This window comes from Notolabrus celidotus, chromosome 6 (genome assembly GCF_009762535.1).
Source record: "Notolabrus celidotus isolate fNotCel1 chromosome 6, fNotCel1.pri, whole genome shotgun sequence".
In the NCBI taxonomy this organism is placed as follows: domain Eukaryota; kingdom Metazoa; phylum Chordata; class Actinopteri; order Labriformes; family Labridae; genus Notolabrus; species Notolabrus celidotus.
Window position 1 is genome coordinate 4735604 of NC_048277.1, and position 17718 is coordinate 4753321.

Consider the following 17718-nt stretch of genomic DNA (forward strand, 5'->3'; position numbering starts at 1 on the left):
GTTGTGCACCGGGGCCTCCCACTTCTCTTTCTACTCTGGTTAGAGCCTGTTTGTGCTGTTCTCTGAAGGGAATAGTACACATCGTTGTAGGAAATGTTCAGTATCTTGGAAATTTCTCACATGGAATAGCCTTCATTTCTAAGAACAAGAATAGACTGTGGAGTTTCATATGAAAGTTCTCTTTTTCTGGCCATTTTGAGAGTATAATCGAAACCACAAATGTGATGTTCCAGATACTCAACTAGCTCAAAGAAAGGCCAGTTTTACAGCTTCTCTAACCAGCAAAACCATTTTCAGCTGTGCTAACGTAACTGCACAAGGGTTTTCAAGATGTTTCTAATCATCCATTAGCTTTCTAATGCGATTAGCAAATACAATGTACCATTAGAACACTGGAGTGATGGTTGCTGGAAATGAGCCTCTATACACCTATGTAGATATTCCATTAAAAACCAGACGTTTGGAGCTAGAATAGTCATTTACCGCATTAACAATGTATAGAGAGTATTTCTGATTAATTTAATGTTATCTTCATTGAAAAAAACAGTGCTTTTCTTTCAAAAATAAGGACATTTCTAAGTGACCCCAAACTTTTGAACGGTAGTGTACATTGAGGAGAAATACTCTGAATTTGTAAAAGCTTATACGGATGCATTTAAAACAATGAAGAATAAAGTCGTTTATCATTCCAGAGTTTAATATAATGTTGAATAAGAGGGTTAGTGATGACCTTGCAGTGTATACAGGAGAACTCCAGCAGTACACCTCAGAGTGTACAGAATATGTAATCTGAGTCCAGGCAAGATAAAGACTTTGAAATACGTCATATAATGACTTGAATAAAGAGAGCAGGGGTAGAGGTCAAATTTTTATGGATCCCTGCACAAATTGGAGTTTAGGGTAACGAGTTAGCAGGTAAAGTTGCAAAAATGGCGACAAAGAAAGCAGAAGTCAGTATGGCTGATACCAAATAAAAAATATAATAAAGGCAGCGATGAATAGAAAATGGCAGGATGAGTGGGATAAAGGAAATAAGTTTAGGTTCTATTAGAACATTCAAAGGAAAGGAGAAGTGAAAAGTATTTACAGAAACAAAAAGGAGGAGGACATTTTTTCAAGAATGAGATTGGGTCACACAGGGCTAAACAATACACTTCAGATTATAAATAAGCACAAAACAGGGAGATGTGAGCAGTGTAACTGTCAGGAAACTGTTGAACATGTTTTGGTGAATTGCTTGAAATATAGTCAGGAGAGGATGGTTCTGAGGAAGGTCCTGGAAAGAGAGAGGATAGATATTAGGAGCATTCTACAGGGGAATTCTTAAGACCAGTTTTTAAAGACTTGCTTTTATGTGACTTTATCCTTTTAACCGCTTTTTATTTTTATATATTGTTATTTTAAGTTTTTATAAACTAATTAATTAACTAATTTTATTTAATTATTTTACTTGATTATTTAATGTTTTATAATTTCTTTTTTTATTTGTAATTGTAATGTTCCTGATTTATCCTTTTCCATTTTCTATTTTCTTTTATTTACTTCTCCACTTTTATTTATTTATTTATTTTTCAAGAACCTCTTTAAAAATGATTTATTGGTCTATTGTCACACCACTTTATTCTGTTTAATTTACATTTCTTCTTTTGAACCTCTTGTGTTGTGTTTTGTTTTTGCATTGTTAGAATTCGTGCTATATAAATAAAGTTATTATTATTATTATTATTATTATTATTATTATTATTATTATTATTATTATTATTATTATTATTATTATTATTATTATTATTAATATTATTCAGGGGATAAAGGAACAACCAATCAATCAATCAATCAAGCTTTATTTATATGGCACCTTTCATACAAATCAAATGCAACCCAAAGTGCTTTATGGCGATTGAAAAGACAGAAGCAGAAGTAATATAATAATGATAATAATTATTAAACAAAGCATGGTTCAAATAACATAACAAAGATTTCGAACGAAAGCGAGGAGGAGCTTTAACAATGCAAAATAATATGCAAAGCAAGAGGTTAAAAGGAATATACGTGAATGAAGTGGTGTGACAATAGACAAGTAAATCATTGTTGAGATGTTTTTCCAAGGATAAATAAATACAAATAAAAAAATTAAATAAAAAAATAAATAAAAATGGATAAGTAAATAAAAACATTAAAAGGACAATAAAAGAGGTTTTCAGAGTAAGGGGACGACATCACATCGGGAAAATTAGAAAAAGTGTTCAGGATAAATTAGGAACATTAAAAATAATAAATGAAAAAAATCAAAATAAATCAAAACAATAAATAATCAAATACAATTTAAAACAATTAATTAGTTGGATACAAATTAAAATTAATAATAAAATACAAGTAAAAGCGGTTAGAAAGATAGAGTCACATAAAAAATAATGGCAAGACATAAAAAAATTAGCATTAAGAATATATTTATATATATATATATATATATATATATAGTTAAGATAAAAACATTTAAAAAGGGTAAGAATAAGAGTTGAAAATAGAATGAAGGCTAAAAATATCAATAAAACTGAGTAGACAAATAATAAAAAACAAATAGTTAAAATCAATAAAACAACATTAAAATCAAGTAAAGGTTAAAAAGTAAAGTAATAAAATCGTTAAACCCTACATAAAAGCCAGACTGAATAAATATGAACATCTGTAATTATCCACACTCCAGTCCAGAAGGTGGCGGTAATGCGCAAGAAGCTGTTTTCCAACCGCCATTAAAAGATAGAAGAAGAAGAATCCTCCATGAACAGCAGGTGGCGCTGTGATGTTTTTCTTTTCTCCTGTATTTTCTACCGTTAGCACTTCCGGGTTCCAATGTTTACATCTGGGAGCAGCGTGGAAACCACAGAGCTCTCCTCTTGGCTTATAAAAACATGATTCGTGTCGGAAACAACACGTTCTGCAGGTTCTAGGAGTTATACTCACTCACGGTAGGAAATGCATGAGTCATAACGTGAACACATTGACACACGTCGACACAGCAGACAGTGAATGGAGCATCTGTCTGTCAGGCTAACATGCTAACGTTAGGGAGGTAGCAGTAACACCTGCATGCCAACAGAGCTATGTTGACATGATGTTAGACACATATTAAAGACATGTCTGAAGGTTTGACCAGAAATAAATGAAGAGTGCAGGATGACTGTAGAGACGGGACACACTGTAAATGTGAGGATGATCAGTGTAGCATATTTACTGAATGACACAATTTAAAGATGTTATTTATTGTTACTCCAACATTTTTTAATCGTTTTGATTATTAACACACTGTTAATGAGAGTGTACTGATGTTCTCGATAACACATAACGTTTTATAAAGCAGTAGCCTCCTGCAAAAAGGCCAAAGCTTAAAACCCATTTTTACAGACTTGCTTTTATGTGACTGTATCTTTCTAACCGCTTTTACTTCTATTATATTATTGATTTTAATTTTTATCAAACTAATTAATTATTTGAAATTGTATTTGATTATTTATTGTTTTGATTTATTTTAATTATCTTAATTTATTATTTTAATGTTCCTAATTTATCTTTTTCACTTTTTCTAATTTGCCCTATGTGATGTCCCTTTACTCTGAAAACCTCTTTGATTGTCCTTTTAATGTTTTTATTTACTTATCCATTTTTATTTATTTATTTACTTATCCATTTATTAATCCTTGAAAATTCTCTCAACAATGATTTACTGGTCTATGTCACACCACTTCATTCTGTTTAATTTACGTTTATTCCTTTTAACCTCTTGTGTTGCGTTTTGTTTTGCATTGTTAAAATTCCTCCTCCCTGTCGTTTGAAATCTTTGTTATGTTATTTGAACCATGCTTTGCTTGTCAAAGCACTTTGTAAACATTTGTTTTTAAAGGTGCTATATAATTAAAATTATTATTATTATTATTATTATTACTAAAGTAGTGCTAAGCTAAAGCATGGCTCATGATGAATCAAACGCAGGACTTTACATGTTTATAGCTCACCAGGAATTAAAGATCAAGGCACTTTAATTTATTTATATTTAACTTACAAGATCATCAGCTACCAATACTAAATTCAGATGTATTTCATGATGTACATCAAGTTTACTTAGTTTATATATGACACTGTTTTTTTAAATGTGACATCTATAGAACAAAGCTGTGTTTACTGTCAGAGATGCTGGGAAAAGATGTAGGTCAGGGACAAAGTTTGAATTGTAAGAGCACTAATTTACTGTCATATCATTATATCATTAATAATACACGTTTCTATCTGATGACACCTTAATAATGGTCCAATCCCGTGGGTCAAAGGGACTACTACAGGTCATGCATTAGTTGAGCTTTAACATAAATGAAATATTGTTGGAATGGATACTAAAACGATTGAAACATGGGCAGCTTGTTTTACATACTGATTTTATTTGATTTTATAAAAGCAGATAATACTTCTTTAAACAAACTGGAGCTTGGCTGAGTTTGTAAATCTTTTTTTGCAGGGCTCTGTCCTCAGGATCGGCTGCTGAGGGTCCAAGTAAAGCGTAAACTATGAAGAAGAAAAGCAGACGTCCGAGGACATCAGAGACTGCAGCACAGACCAGCAGGACAGCAGCAACAGCAGCGGGCTTCAGTGAGGAGAAGAGGCCGGCAGGAAACAGAGGAAGACCGAGAAAGACCGTCCCTGCGACCACAGAAAGTTTCTACGAAGCAAAAGATGAGCCTGCTAACTTCAGTGTGACGGCAGCTGATGACACACAGAAACATCCAGAGAGCAAGTCCAGACCTACAGGTGAGAGGCCCTTCATCAGCCCTGCATCGGCCCTGCATCGGTCCTGATGTGCTGCTCCTCTTCATGTGAAGGCTGAACAGATTTATTAGAGCAGATTCAGTTATTAAAACAACAACATTAAAAACACAACACCCCTCAGACGTGGTAGCGGTAGTGGCTATTTGGCAGTTTGAGGTCATGACTTCTGCAAACTCTTAACATTTCGTTAGGAGTGGTCAGTAGATCGCATGATATACTTTTTTAAATTAGGGTTTCTAATTAGTCAAAATGCTGACTAAGGATTTCATACTCACTGTTGATTGTTGTAGATATTTACAGTTCACATCATGCACACATCAGTACACGTCATATATTTAATTCTAGACGTCTAAATGTCAATGAAAAATAATAATAAATACAAATAGTTTATTTAAAGGGACAGTGCATATTAATGAACATTTCAGCGTTGCATCAATGTAAATATGCCAGAGTTAGCCACAAGGCTAATTTTTAATTGAGTCCCTGGCAGGTCAAAACAGAGTTCTTAACAAACGACCAAGATAAATAATATAACAGATGGAAACAGCACATCATGACAGCATGACAGTGAAAACAACACTACATCAGAAAAGCACATACAAGTTATACAAAAGTGCAAGTAAGCACATTAAAGTGCCATTCAGCATAATCTAGAGATATGTCTGGAGATATGTCCGGAGTTGGACCAAATAAACACGGACCAACATATTAGAACATTTTTACTATCACACAAGTAAAAATGCATACATTAAACCTGTAAAATAATACATACACACACACACACACACACACACACACACACACACACACACACACATTCACATGCACGCGCACACACACACACATGGAAACACACAGCGAGAGAGAGACAGCAATGGATACAGATTAGTGATTACAGACCTGCTGTGTCTTAAGCCATCGTTTAAGATGGGCTGTGAATGTGGGATAAGTGAGGCTTTCCCTTATTGTGACCGGTATTTTGTTCCAGACCTCCCCTCCCTTCATAGACAGCACAGATTGACTAAATTTAGTACGCCTATATGGTACAACGAGTCAGAATCCAATTTTATAAAAGGAATTACTAGTGGTTAAAATAGTGTCAGTTTTGTTTGCAAATATCAAAAGTAGATGTTGTATTCAGGCTTCAGGTCTTTAATAGTGTAATATGTCAGATTTAAAGTGATAAGTTTCCACTTGAAACATGTTGAACAGAAATTGTAGAGTTCTGTGATCTTTATCCCTTTAGGTGAAGAGGGATTACTGATAGCTATAATTAAATTAAATATACAAATCAGCTGTCAATAAATATGCATCTTGATAAAATGTGTACAGATATCTTAAATCAACATTAAAACTTAAGATTGACATTTTACAATGTCTTTCTAAGAATTGAAACTCGTCAGTCCTGCAGATTATATACTAAAATGCTACTTGCCAACCATGACCAGTGGTGCACCAAAAGAAACACACTGAAGTGCCATCTTGGATTCCACTGTAGTAGATAAAACATCACAAATTGGGGCACCGTTGGCCTAGCGGTCTAAGCGCGCCCTCCATACAGAAGCTATAGTCCTCGACCCAGAGGTCGCAGGCTCCATTCCAGCCTCGACCATTTACTGCATGTCTTCCCTCTCTCTCTACTCCCCACATTTCCTGTCTGTTTTCAGCTGTCCAATCCAAATACCAAAAATAAATATATATATAAAAGATTACAAATTGCCTTCTCTGGTGCCCTTTCAGAGGAAAAGCATGAAAAAGTGCCCACTCGCTGCCCCTCAAATGTTAAAAAAAAAACGTTTAAAAAAAGTGCTCTATGGATAGCTTTGTATTTCATTATGTTATGTTAATTATGTACTATAATCAATAATATAGAAACAAATAAATAGTTTTGTGTTTTCCTTTTTTCTAATTCCATTTCCAGCACAAATGGTCACAGAATGTATGGGGGGGACTCCTAGACCCCCCTCTTGTTAACGCTTCCTCAATACATTAAATTCACCCTAAACTGTGAGTACAGGGCTTCGAAAGGAGGTACCTTTTTTTTTTATTTCGCTCCTGCCCCTCAAACAGCCTGAGTACTCCACTGTCCACAACTGACGGTTTAGAGAAACACTGATCCGTTGTTTCTCCCTGCAGGTCGACTGTCAGCAGCTGTCTGCCGGCTCTGCCATGGGAAGTTCTCTCCTCGCAGCCTGCGGCATGCCTTCAACAGGTGGCCCCAGGACTCCATTGACATCGTCGATGATGAGTCGGACTCTGTGGCCCAGTCGACTCTTTTATTCCACTCAGACTTCCAGCGATTGGTGGGCGTCCAGTTGGACCGTGACCCCAGGCTCTCAGAGTTTATCTGTAAGAAATGCCATGCCAAGTTCTACAAGTGCCAAAGCATCCTGATCAGGTTTCTGCAGACAGTCAACCTCCCACCGGTGGGGAAAGATAATCTCAAAAGCCAGTGAGTCCGTCTTAAGGTTTTTAGTCCTGTGGAGTTTTATTTGGGTTTTTAATAATCAAACAGAGATTTAACATCAAGCAACCGTGTCTTTGTGTTTTCAGGAGGAATGCAAAGTGTTCAGAGCCCTTTGGAAATCATGCTTCAACTGGTAAAAACACATTTAATCTGTGTGTTATCCTTTCTACACAACAATCTGGTTATTAAATTGTTTAATTAACATATTCTGCTCTTTTTATTTTACTAGCACCCCCCTCCTTCAGCTCAGACCCCAAGTGCCTCCACAGTCTGGTGTCCTGGGCCCACCAGCACGGAGAGGCCTGCCACTACTGCCCTGACCTGAAGGAGGTGCTGGAGGGTCAGTGCTGGGGCTCGGTGAAGGCGGTGTGGGGCTGTGTTGATGGTCACAGCTACATTATGGACACTCAGTGCACAACCACAAACCCAGGCTACGCTCTGAACTTTAGCACAGAGGCTTTAGGAAGCGGTAACGGTGAAGGAGTGATCTCAGAGGAGGAGGACCAGGAACAGGAGGAGGAGGAAAATGAAGAGGAGCAAGCTAGCAGGAACGAGAGGATTCCAGTTGGAAGTCTGGTTCAAGCAGTCCCAGGTCAGACTCACAGCTCAGTGATGGCAGACTGGACACACTCTGAAGGTGAGACCGAGGTCCCCGCAGTCTGTGAGGCAGGGCTGCACAGTAAAACTAAATGTTGTTGTTATGTTGAAGTCACATAAGAACAGCCTACACCACAGTGAAACAGTTTTATACATACACCCTGCAGCCTGCAACAGGAGACCTATCTGAAGGACTCTGCAGACACGGGAACTCACTCCATGTCAGATTAGTTGGTGACAATTTGCTGGTGTCAGACAAAGTAACTGTAAAGTATAGTTGATATTCTCTCATATCTTCTTAATCACAATCGTTATCGAAATATTTGAAGGGAAAACAAACAGTACTGCGCATTTTAAGGCTCTGTGATGCAGTTTGAAACTCTTTTCTTCTAAAATTATATTCCACAACGTCAGGCTCCAATTTAGGAACTAAATGTTACTCAGATCCAGCCGTGTACAACATAAATAACATGTTAAAAAACAGACCCTGCAAATAAATAAATAAATAAATAAATAAATATATAACTTAAAAGCCTTCGGTAAATGAATAAAAACATAGTTAAAAACAGCATGTTAAAAGACAAGTGCAGAAGTGTTTGCATGCTGTCATTGCAGTAAAGTGCAGAGGACAGACTTGGGTAGAGAGCAGGGATGTAAATACAAGTATTTTCCTTGATCGATCTTTGGAAATGTTAACGATCAATCATCGGTTAATCATTAAAAAAAACGTTAAAGTGTTCCATGTCAAAAACAATGCCAAATGCGTTTTTTCCCCTAAATCAAATTTTTCTTCATAACACAGTGTATATAACTGACAGTATTGAATATCTACGGATCATATTGAGGCGTACAAAATGTAAAATGCTGAATATCAACGTGTGGAGCAGGCTCATAATCTCAGTGGACATACAGTCATAAAAGTGAAGGCTCAGACTTCAACAAGGGAACTGAACAAAAACATATTTCAGACTCACAGTGTCCAGGTTTCTGTCTACTCGTTCTTATTGAGAAAAATAATCATAGGAACGCGGTCAGGTGTCAGCCGGGAGAGCAACCAGGTAATAATCAGTCCGGAAGTGGAGAAAAAAGCGCTCATGGAGAGCTGTCACTCAGCCGCAGCCCCCAGCTGAGCCTCTCCGCTGTGAGCAACACCTTCAGTCAGCTGATTCACATCAAAACATGCTTTAAACTTAAAACACCTTCCTGATAGCTGAACCAAATATAAGACCACATGATGTTTGTTCCACGTGATAGAAAATCGAAACCAAAAATGTGTTTGAGTAAGTCCTTAACAATCAATTAATTGTTGACATCCCTTGTAGAGAGTTTACAAGTCTCACGGCTTCTGGAAAGAAGCTTCTCTTGTTGTTCTGGCTTTGAGGCAGTGCGGCATCCTGCCTGAAGGAAGGGGGGAGAACAGAATATCTGCTGGATGGGTGGGGTCCTCCATGATATGTGACGCCCTTTCTCTGGACCTGCTGACCTCCAGAGAAGGGAGGCTGCAATTCACTGTTTTTTGAGCTGACTCGATCCCCCATTGCAGCCCCTTCCTGTCTGCCACAGAGCAGGTCCAATACCAGACCAATCCAAAAGTGTCTCTGATAAGTCCCCATGAATCTGACCCACTAATGACAATTCAGCCTTTGTGTTACCACTTCAACTAAACGCTTTCATGTGGTTTCCTGAGGAAATCTCTACATCTGAAAGCCAGCTGAAGTCATTTTGAACAATGTCTCTGAAACCTGCAGTTATATGTGCTGGAGGACCTGACAGATAATCTGCTGGTGTTGATCTATCACTATTCATTTTTAGCAGTGTGCACAAGCATAGAACGTTTTCAACAGAACAGATCATGACTACAATTCTTGAGAAATGGTGTCATCATGTAGTTTGTTCAGCAGATATTCGCCCAGACAGGGTGAGACAAGACCCTGACAGGAAGCACAGTGCACTGTTTTATAACTTCTCTCATAAGTAATGTAGTTTTAATCTATAAAGACAATTTAAATTTCTCCCTGAAGACAGGAGATGTGTCTTAACATGATGAGGGAACAAGAGCCATTGTTTGGGTCTTGTAATCTGACCCAGTTCAATGAACTCATGAACTCATACCACTCCAGACTGTGTGGACAGATGTTAACAACACTGATTCGACTGACCTTCAGCACAGTCTGCAGCAGAGCAGCACAGCTGTGCAGACAGTCTGCACCAACTGATGGACCATGTTACAATAAAAATAATAATAATAACTTTATTTATAGAGCACCTTTAAAAACAAATGTTTACAAAGTGCTTTGACAAAGTACGGCAGGATTCAAATGACAGAATGAACCTTTCACAGACAGAGGAGAGTAGGAATTCTAACAATTCAAAACCAAAATACAATACAAAATATCAAAAAGAATAAACACAAATTAAACAATAAAGTGATTAGACAGTAGACCAATAAATCATTGTTTAAGAAGTTTTTCAAAAAAAATGAATAAATAAGTAAATAAAGGAATTAAAGGTTTCAAGAAGAAGGCGACCACATCACATAAGATAAAATAGAAAAGGATAGATTAAGAACATTAAAATAAGAAATAAAAAAATAAATAATAAAATAAAACTAAAGATAATTCATTAATGAGATAAAAAAGTAAAATAAAAAGTGGTTAAAGGTTGAAGCCACATAAAAGCAATTATCATATTAGCTTCTGTCAGGAGTGTTAGGCTCATGCTGGTTATAAAACATACTGAAATCCATAATGATGACACTATTTGAGCCACAAGAGAAAACCAGATCATCAGCATAAAGAGACATTTTAGTAGTATTTATTCAGTCATCATACATTATACAAGGATTTTCACTGTACAGACACTTTCAACAAAGAAACAGTCGTCTTTAGTGATGACTGAACAGGCAGAAGCGAAATGCTCATTTAAGTCTTCTATCTAATTAAGCTTCCAGCTTCAAAGTGTAAAGAAAAAACAAACAGGTAAATCATGAACACTTATAGACTTCAAAAACTGATTTGCAAACAGTTCATTAATTTACACTGGAATCACTCCACAATTTAACCAACAACAGAAACACTTCTTCTTGTAAAACCTTATTTAGCTCATTGTATGGATCATTGTATCAACTTTCCAGAATTGAAAATAACTTTTGTACGGTGCATGGAAGGGATTTAGATTTAGCTCTAAACATTATTTTTCATTATTTTGCTATTTAATAAGTTGTTGAGTTTTATAACATGGGAGTTTAGAAATAGTGGGCCAGTGTGGGCATAATAATAATTTTCTGTTGTGCTATGTTTTATGAGTGAAACCACTGGTGGGGGATCGGTACCTTTTGTAGAGATGAAAAGTGTGCTGCCTAAACAGCTGTGTTTTACATTTTCCCAGACAAATGAAGTATGTGAAATCAATAAAAAAAGAAAGGTATGTGTGTACGGGACAAAATAAGCAAAGAGGAAAGTTTGAATCAACACAAACCACAAGTACCTCACAGGAGCTTTGAATGAAGCTCTTAACTCAGGTAGCTGGTCGTCTAAGTGTCTTTGTTTGGTTATTTTAGCAGAATGGATGTCGTTATATCATGAAAGTATCACTCTCAAAAATAGAAACATGGCTTGGTAAAGTTTTGTCTGTATAACTGGTGGACTCACAGACTTGTGGTTTCTCTCTGATAGTCTTCACAGGTCCTGAGGGGCCCTGCGCTCTGACTGAAGCCCAGCTGGAGAACAGAGCTGCTGCTGCTGACAGTGATCTGTCTGACAGGTTAGTATCAGATCATCTCTCCTTGTCTTATGACCACAGATGTGTGGGAGTTCCCCGTAGTGTTAGCCTTCACTGATGCTAAAACATGTTGATGATCTGTTGCTGCGTGTGTCCAGGGTCATCTCAGAGGATGAGTTTGATGAGAGTACAAAGAGAGGGTTATCAGATGACGAGTTGTTTGATCCTCACTCAGACAAGAGGTAGGCACAGATGTTCTTCAGCAAAAAACTGTTTCTGTCTAAAAGTGCAAAAGTGGACCGCTATGTATTCATCTCTCCAGAGCTCGCAGGATGACCGTCGCCAGCAAGAAGAAGAGAGGCCCTAAAGCCCTGGAGGAGCCCAAAATCAAAAAGAAACCTGGACCCAAACCGGGCTGGAAGAACAAGTTCAAACCAAAAGGGTATGAAAGTTCACTCAACACATCTGAGGATCTGTTTCTCCAGATTAAAACTCAGCTTAGATGAAATTAAATTCACTTTCAGTCTTTTCCTGTTAGACGCAGATTTATCACTTTGTTTTTTAGTACATTCCTCATTTCTAATAATTTTGTTGAACTGTGTTATTTTTATTTAGAGAGGAGCTGCCCAACATTTACAAGTGTCCTTATCAGGGCTGCACAGCCGTCTACAGAGCTCCAGATGGTTTGAAGGTGAGATGTCACTGATTTTCATATTCTGTAATTCTTCTGCTGCAGAGTTCTTTGTATTTTTTCTCCCATTGGAGAATCTCCCCTCTGATCAAACTAAACCAAACTTTGCATAATTCTGTTTATCCAGTCCTGTGACAAACTTCCCAAACACGCTACAGTGACCACTGAACATTTAAAACTTATATCACTCTTACCCAGAGGCGGAGCCAGGCGGTGGCCACCCTGAAATTCTTAAACATGATTGGCTGTTTGCCATGTCAGAGGCATTACTTATATTCAAATCAGCTATTTCATTTCAGTAAGCTGCAAAGAGAGAGGTTTCTGTGGATTTGAATATCATTCTTCTTTTTTTGAATATTATTCTTCAATCATCTTCATTTTGAGTCCTTAAAGAGTTCAGTAGATTTAAATGTTGTCACTCTGTCCAGTTACATTTTTAATGTTAACGTTTGAAATCTACAAAAATGTAACATTTGTTAAATGATTTTATAAAAAGAAGTTAAAGTAGATGTGATTATTGGAAGTAACCCCCTGATGTTTTCCACGCCTGGCCACCCCTTCAACATTCAGTGCCCCAGTTTGGCCACCCAAGTCAAAACTGTGTGGCTCTGCCACTGCTCTTACCTGCAACAACTTTAACCAAAATCTACCTCCCAGAATCAAATGGTAACATTCAGATGCTTTGAGTTGGTGAGATCCTCGCTCAATACATCTCCAATCTTCACTTTAATAAAGGCAACATTGTTGTGTGTTACATGTAGTTTGGTAAATGTAATTATTTTATCTCAAACTCTATTTTATTTACAGTAATTTGAACATTGTCATGGAAACTGCTCCATGATACAACAGCATGAACAACAGTCAGTCTTCTTCCAAGTGATCCGTTTTTTGTAAATGACAGACATCTTTAAGTTGTCTAGATAAAATACAGTTTCTGAATATTTTTACTGTACCTGAATATTTTGCACATTTCAGTTCTTGACATGCATGGACAGCTGTTATATCATATCTATGAGGTTTCTTTCCAAAGATTGTGAGTTGAAGACTGCAGTGATGAGGATGAACATCTTTTATCTTCTGAGGCAGATAAGACACCCTCGAGTTTATGATAAATATGGTGTTGACAGTTCTGCTCAGAATACTGTTTCTGACTCACCTGTATGCTTCACATAGGGGTCTTGTCTCACCCTGTCAGGATTCTATTTCCCATAACTACCTGCAAACCATACATTATCCCGCTTATTACCCGGCTAATAACTTTTTATTTAGAGTTTTTAGAAATAGTCCCAGTGATTCCTCGTCAGTGATCGTTCCATGGTGATGGATTCTTCTCTGCCTGTTGTGGTGGATTGAACATGAACCTGTCCTCATTCAGCTCTCCTTCTTCTCTGAGCTCTGCGGTTCACACACCTTTAAAAAGAAACTAATGTCACAACTTTGAACCCTGCTGCTATCATCACCACCGCTCATGGTTTAACTTTCTTTGTAGAGATCACTAACCTAAAGTTTCTCTCAACTGCTCCGCTCCTTCATCATATTGATGGACAGGATCCAATATGGAAATGTCCGTAGTTTGCTGATTTATCATGCTAACTGAAACTAGCATTTTAGCCACATTGTTTTGATGCTAACCTAAGCTAACGGTTTCCCCTCACCTTATGGTCTATGGTGTCAACAAGCAGAAGCTAAATGTGTCTGAACTCTTTTCCGTGGATTGATTTGACATGACGTGTGATCAGTTTGACTCTGGTGTTGCTCATGTTAGTGAAAGTTAATAACCGCTGTCAAGGGGTTTTGACCAATCAGAATGAAGCATGTTACACAACAGGAAGATCACTAAGAAAGACGGGTAATAAGTAAAGGATCATGTTGGTTAGCAGGTAGTTATGGGAAATAGAATCCAGACAGGGTGAGACAAGACCCAGACAGGAAGCACTGTGCACTGTGCACTGTTTTTTGCCAAGGGACTGCAGATGTAAATTAGCTTTAAGCTAACTCTGGTACAATGCATCAGATGGTGACATTTATGTTAAATATTGTACATGGTCCCTTTACAAATAAATTGAATAAAAATAAAATAACTTCTCTCAAAAGTAATGTAATTTTAATCTAGAAAGACAATTTCAATTCCTCCCTGAAGACAGGAGATGTAGCCCAACATGATGAGGGAACAACAGCCATTGTTTTCGTCTTTAAATCTGACCCAGTTCAGTGAACTCATGAACTTGTACCACTCCAGACTGTGTGGACAGATGTTAACGAACTGAAAGTGATGACCTGACACCTCTCTGAAGTTTCTGCTGAATAAATGACCAGCTTCCTCTTCTGATGGATTTTTAGAAACACATCAAGGAGCATCACGAGGAGATGAGAGAGCGACCCTGTCCTCATCCGGGCTGCAACAAGGTCTTCATGATCGACCGGTACCTGCAGCGGCACGTCAAGCTCATCCACACAGGTGAGCTACACACAGAGACGACAGTGAAGTGAAATGAAATGACTTATTTAACATAAAGCTACAAACAAGCAGGCACAAACAAAAAGACCAAATTTACAAATGATGCACAAAAAAAAATCAGCACGAGGATTCAGATTACAAGTATAGTTTATTTGCATGAGACATCTTATAAATGTCCTTGATATACAGACTAAATACTGTCGGGCCTAACACTGAGCATGTCTGTTTCTTTTGGGTTAGGCAGCTTCACCGAGCATCACGTAGATCCTCTATCACAGTTAGACCCTTAAACACTGATGATATCTATGACAGAGTTTCAATCTTTGAAGCCTAATCTCTCAGTATTGATAAGTATGCCATGTTAGATGGACTTTACAACAAGCATGATATACAATACCAGTCAAAAGTTTGGACACACCTTCTCATTCAATAGTTTTTATTTATTTTAATTATTTTCAACATTGTAGATTAATACTGAAGACATCAAAACTATGAAATAATCTGGTTTTGCCATAATCTGGATTATAACAGTAGTCAAATAGGGCTATCCATTGTGTACTAACCCTACCTCTGAACAACACAACTGATGGTCTCAAACACATTAAGAAGGCAAGTCATTCTACAAATGAACTCTTGACAAGGCTCATGTTAATTAGAAACCATTCCAGGAGACCACTTCATGAAGCAGACTGAGAGAATACCAAGAGTGTGCAAAGCTGTCATGAAGGAAAAAGGGGGCTACTTTACAGAATCTAAAATATAAAACAGATTCTGCTTTGTTTAACACTTTGTTGTTCATTCAATAATTCCAAATATGTTCTTTCATAGTTTTGATGTCTTCAGTATTAATCTACAGTGTTTACAATCATTAAAATAAATACAAACCCTTGAATGAGAAGGTGTTTCCAAACTTTTGACTGGTAGTGTAGAGTGGTGTAGACCTGTAATGTTTGTAAAAGCGTCTTGAGATAACGTTTGTTGGGATTTGGCGCTAGACAAATAAAGATTGATTGATTGATGTCCTCCCTCACGCTCTACTCTCGCATTTCCTGCCTCTGTCCAGCTTCTGTCCGATCCAAGTGCTTAAAAAAAATGCTTAAAAATATAACTTTAAAAAAGCTTTTATTTTGAAAGCATATAATAAATTACACGTATCTTACTGTTCACAAAAAGTCCATTTTTAAACTCAAATTTCATATAAACACAGCGCTTGTAGTTTCAGGCTGTGATTTATTTGAACTCGTGCTTACGCCTGCTGTCTGTGTTTCCAGAGGAGAGGAACTACATCTGTGACCAGTGTGGCCAAACCTTCAAACAGAGGAAACACCTCTCGGTCCATCAGATGAGACATTCAGGGGCCAAGCCACTGCAGTAAGTACTGATGATGTTGTATGCTTTATAAGAGATTTGAAGTCTTCTGTGTGATAAGAGTGGAGACAGGAGATGGACTCTGACCGGTGTTGGCCCTCCTTTCCTTTCTGCTCAGATGTGAGGTGTGCGGTTTCCAGTGTCGCCAGCGTGCGTCACTAAAATACCACATGACCAAACACAAGGCGGAGGCAGACTTGGAATTTGCGTGTCTGCTGTGTGGAAAACGTTTCGAGAAGGCTCACAACCTGAACGTGCACATGTCCATGGTCCACCCGCTGACTCAGGCCGAGGCTCAGAGAGGCAGCACCCAACAGCAGCAGCCGCCGCTCTACCCCGACCTGCACACCATCACTCTGACCGGGGAGGTGGTTCAGCAAGACCAGGACAGATGACAGCAGGGAGTCAGAGTCCAGATCTGCTGCACGGGTACATAAACTATGGAACAGGGACCCGCTCTGTAGACCTGTACAGTAGTCTCCATGTTTTCACATTCAGCGCATGGACTGAGACCGGCTTCTGCCTCCCCCGGCCTGAGGAGCACTCGCTCTGTTATTTATCAACGTAGCATTTTTAGCTCATAATATCAACGCCAATCTCTGCTTCAACATGTATTCAATGTTTAGTGAATATTGGCCAAGCTGCTGACAGATTCATCATCTTACAGGCAGCTCTTATAGCGTATCAGGTATTTTTTTAAACCTGGACTATTTTTTATATATTCTGGGATCCAAATTGCATTTTACATTTTCATTAGAGCAAGATGTTTTTCAGAAACCAGAAAAACTTTAGACCGCTTTCCTCAAAGCCACCAGACTTTTCACAGAAGCAGAAACAAACATATCAAGGCAGCAGGAGACGAGTATCTTTAAGTTCTGCTAGTTACAATTTCAGCAGAGTTTGGTGGCTTTAAAGAGAGCGATGCAGCAGCTGTTTGTGGTTTCAAAAGAGAATCTCTCTCTTTAAGTTACGTCTTTCTGTAGTGTTGCTAAAAAAAAATTTAAATAACTATCTTAACCTGGAAATGGGAAAAACCCTTGTAGAGGATGTAGGCTGGTTGCAACAATGAACTGAAGCAAATCCAGAACTTTACATTTAAAATAAAAACAAAAAAATGAAAGTTCCCTTTTTAAATATTAATTTATTTCGAGCATCCCTTTCATCATTCCAACTTCCTTAATCTTGTTTGGAGGAGACAAACACGTCTGTGATGCTTCACAGAAATGTGGTGTTCAGGATCTTACGGTCAAATTCCACCAGATCCGTGTCCATTCTGTCTCCGACTTGTCACAGCACTGGATCTGATAGCTTTCTATTCGATTAACGCATTAATCTCAACAGAGCAGATGGAGCGAGGCAGGAAGTCAGGCACCAAAACAAAATGAAAACATCCGGTTAATTTTCAGAATAAAACACTCTGTGTTATCACCAGATCGTATTTCATTTAACTACAACAACAAACCGTCATGATGAGTGGAGCCAGGCCTGGAGTCTTTTCTGCTTTTTTTTATTGTATTTTTTACTTTTACATGTTAGAAATAAAGTCATCAAATCAAATCAAACAGGTCAGAGGTTTTCAGAGGACCAGAAAGACAACATGGA

At 37.7% G+C, this 17718-nt stretch overlaps 1 protein-coding gene across 1 annotated transcript in view; it reads left to right on the forward strand.

The window, feature by feature from the left end:
* The first annotated feature begins 2829 nt into the window (after window positions 1-2829).
* The window catches only part of znf276 (zinc finger protein 276), a 15697-nt gene continuing 808 nt past the window's right edge, over window positions 2830-17718 (forward strand). Inside the window, exons 1-12 of the mRNA XM_034685215.1 lie at window positions 2830-2966; window positions 4508-4797; window positions 6952-7267; window positions 7369-7415; window positions 7512-7919; window positions 11554-11641; window positions 11758-11841; window positions 11922-12041; window positions 12215-12290; window positions 14631-14748; window positions 16020-16119; window positions 16235-17718. The exon at window positions 16235-17718 is cut by the window's right edge and continues 808 nt beyond it. Of these exons, the coding sequence (XP_034541106.1) occupies window positions 4557-4797; window positions 6952-7267; window positions 7369-7415; window positions 7512-7919; window positions 11554-11641; window positions 11758-11841; window positions 11922-12041; window positions 12215-12290; window positions 14631-14748; window positions 16020-16119; window positions 16235-16511 (1875 nt within the window). The 5' untranslated portion in view covers window positions 2830-2966; window positions 4508-4556 and the 3' untranslated portion in view covers window positions 16512-17718. The remainder of the gene's footprint in view (window positions 2967-4507; window positions 4798-6951; window positions 7268-7368; window positions 7416-7511; window positions 7920-11553; window positions 11642-11757; window positions 11842-11921; window positions 12042-12214; window positions 12291-14630; window positions 14749-16019; window positions 16120-16234) is intronic.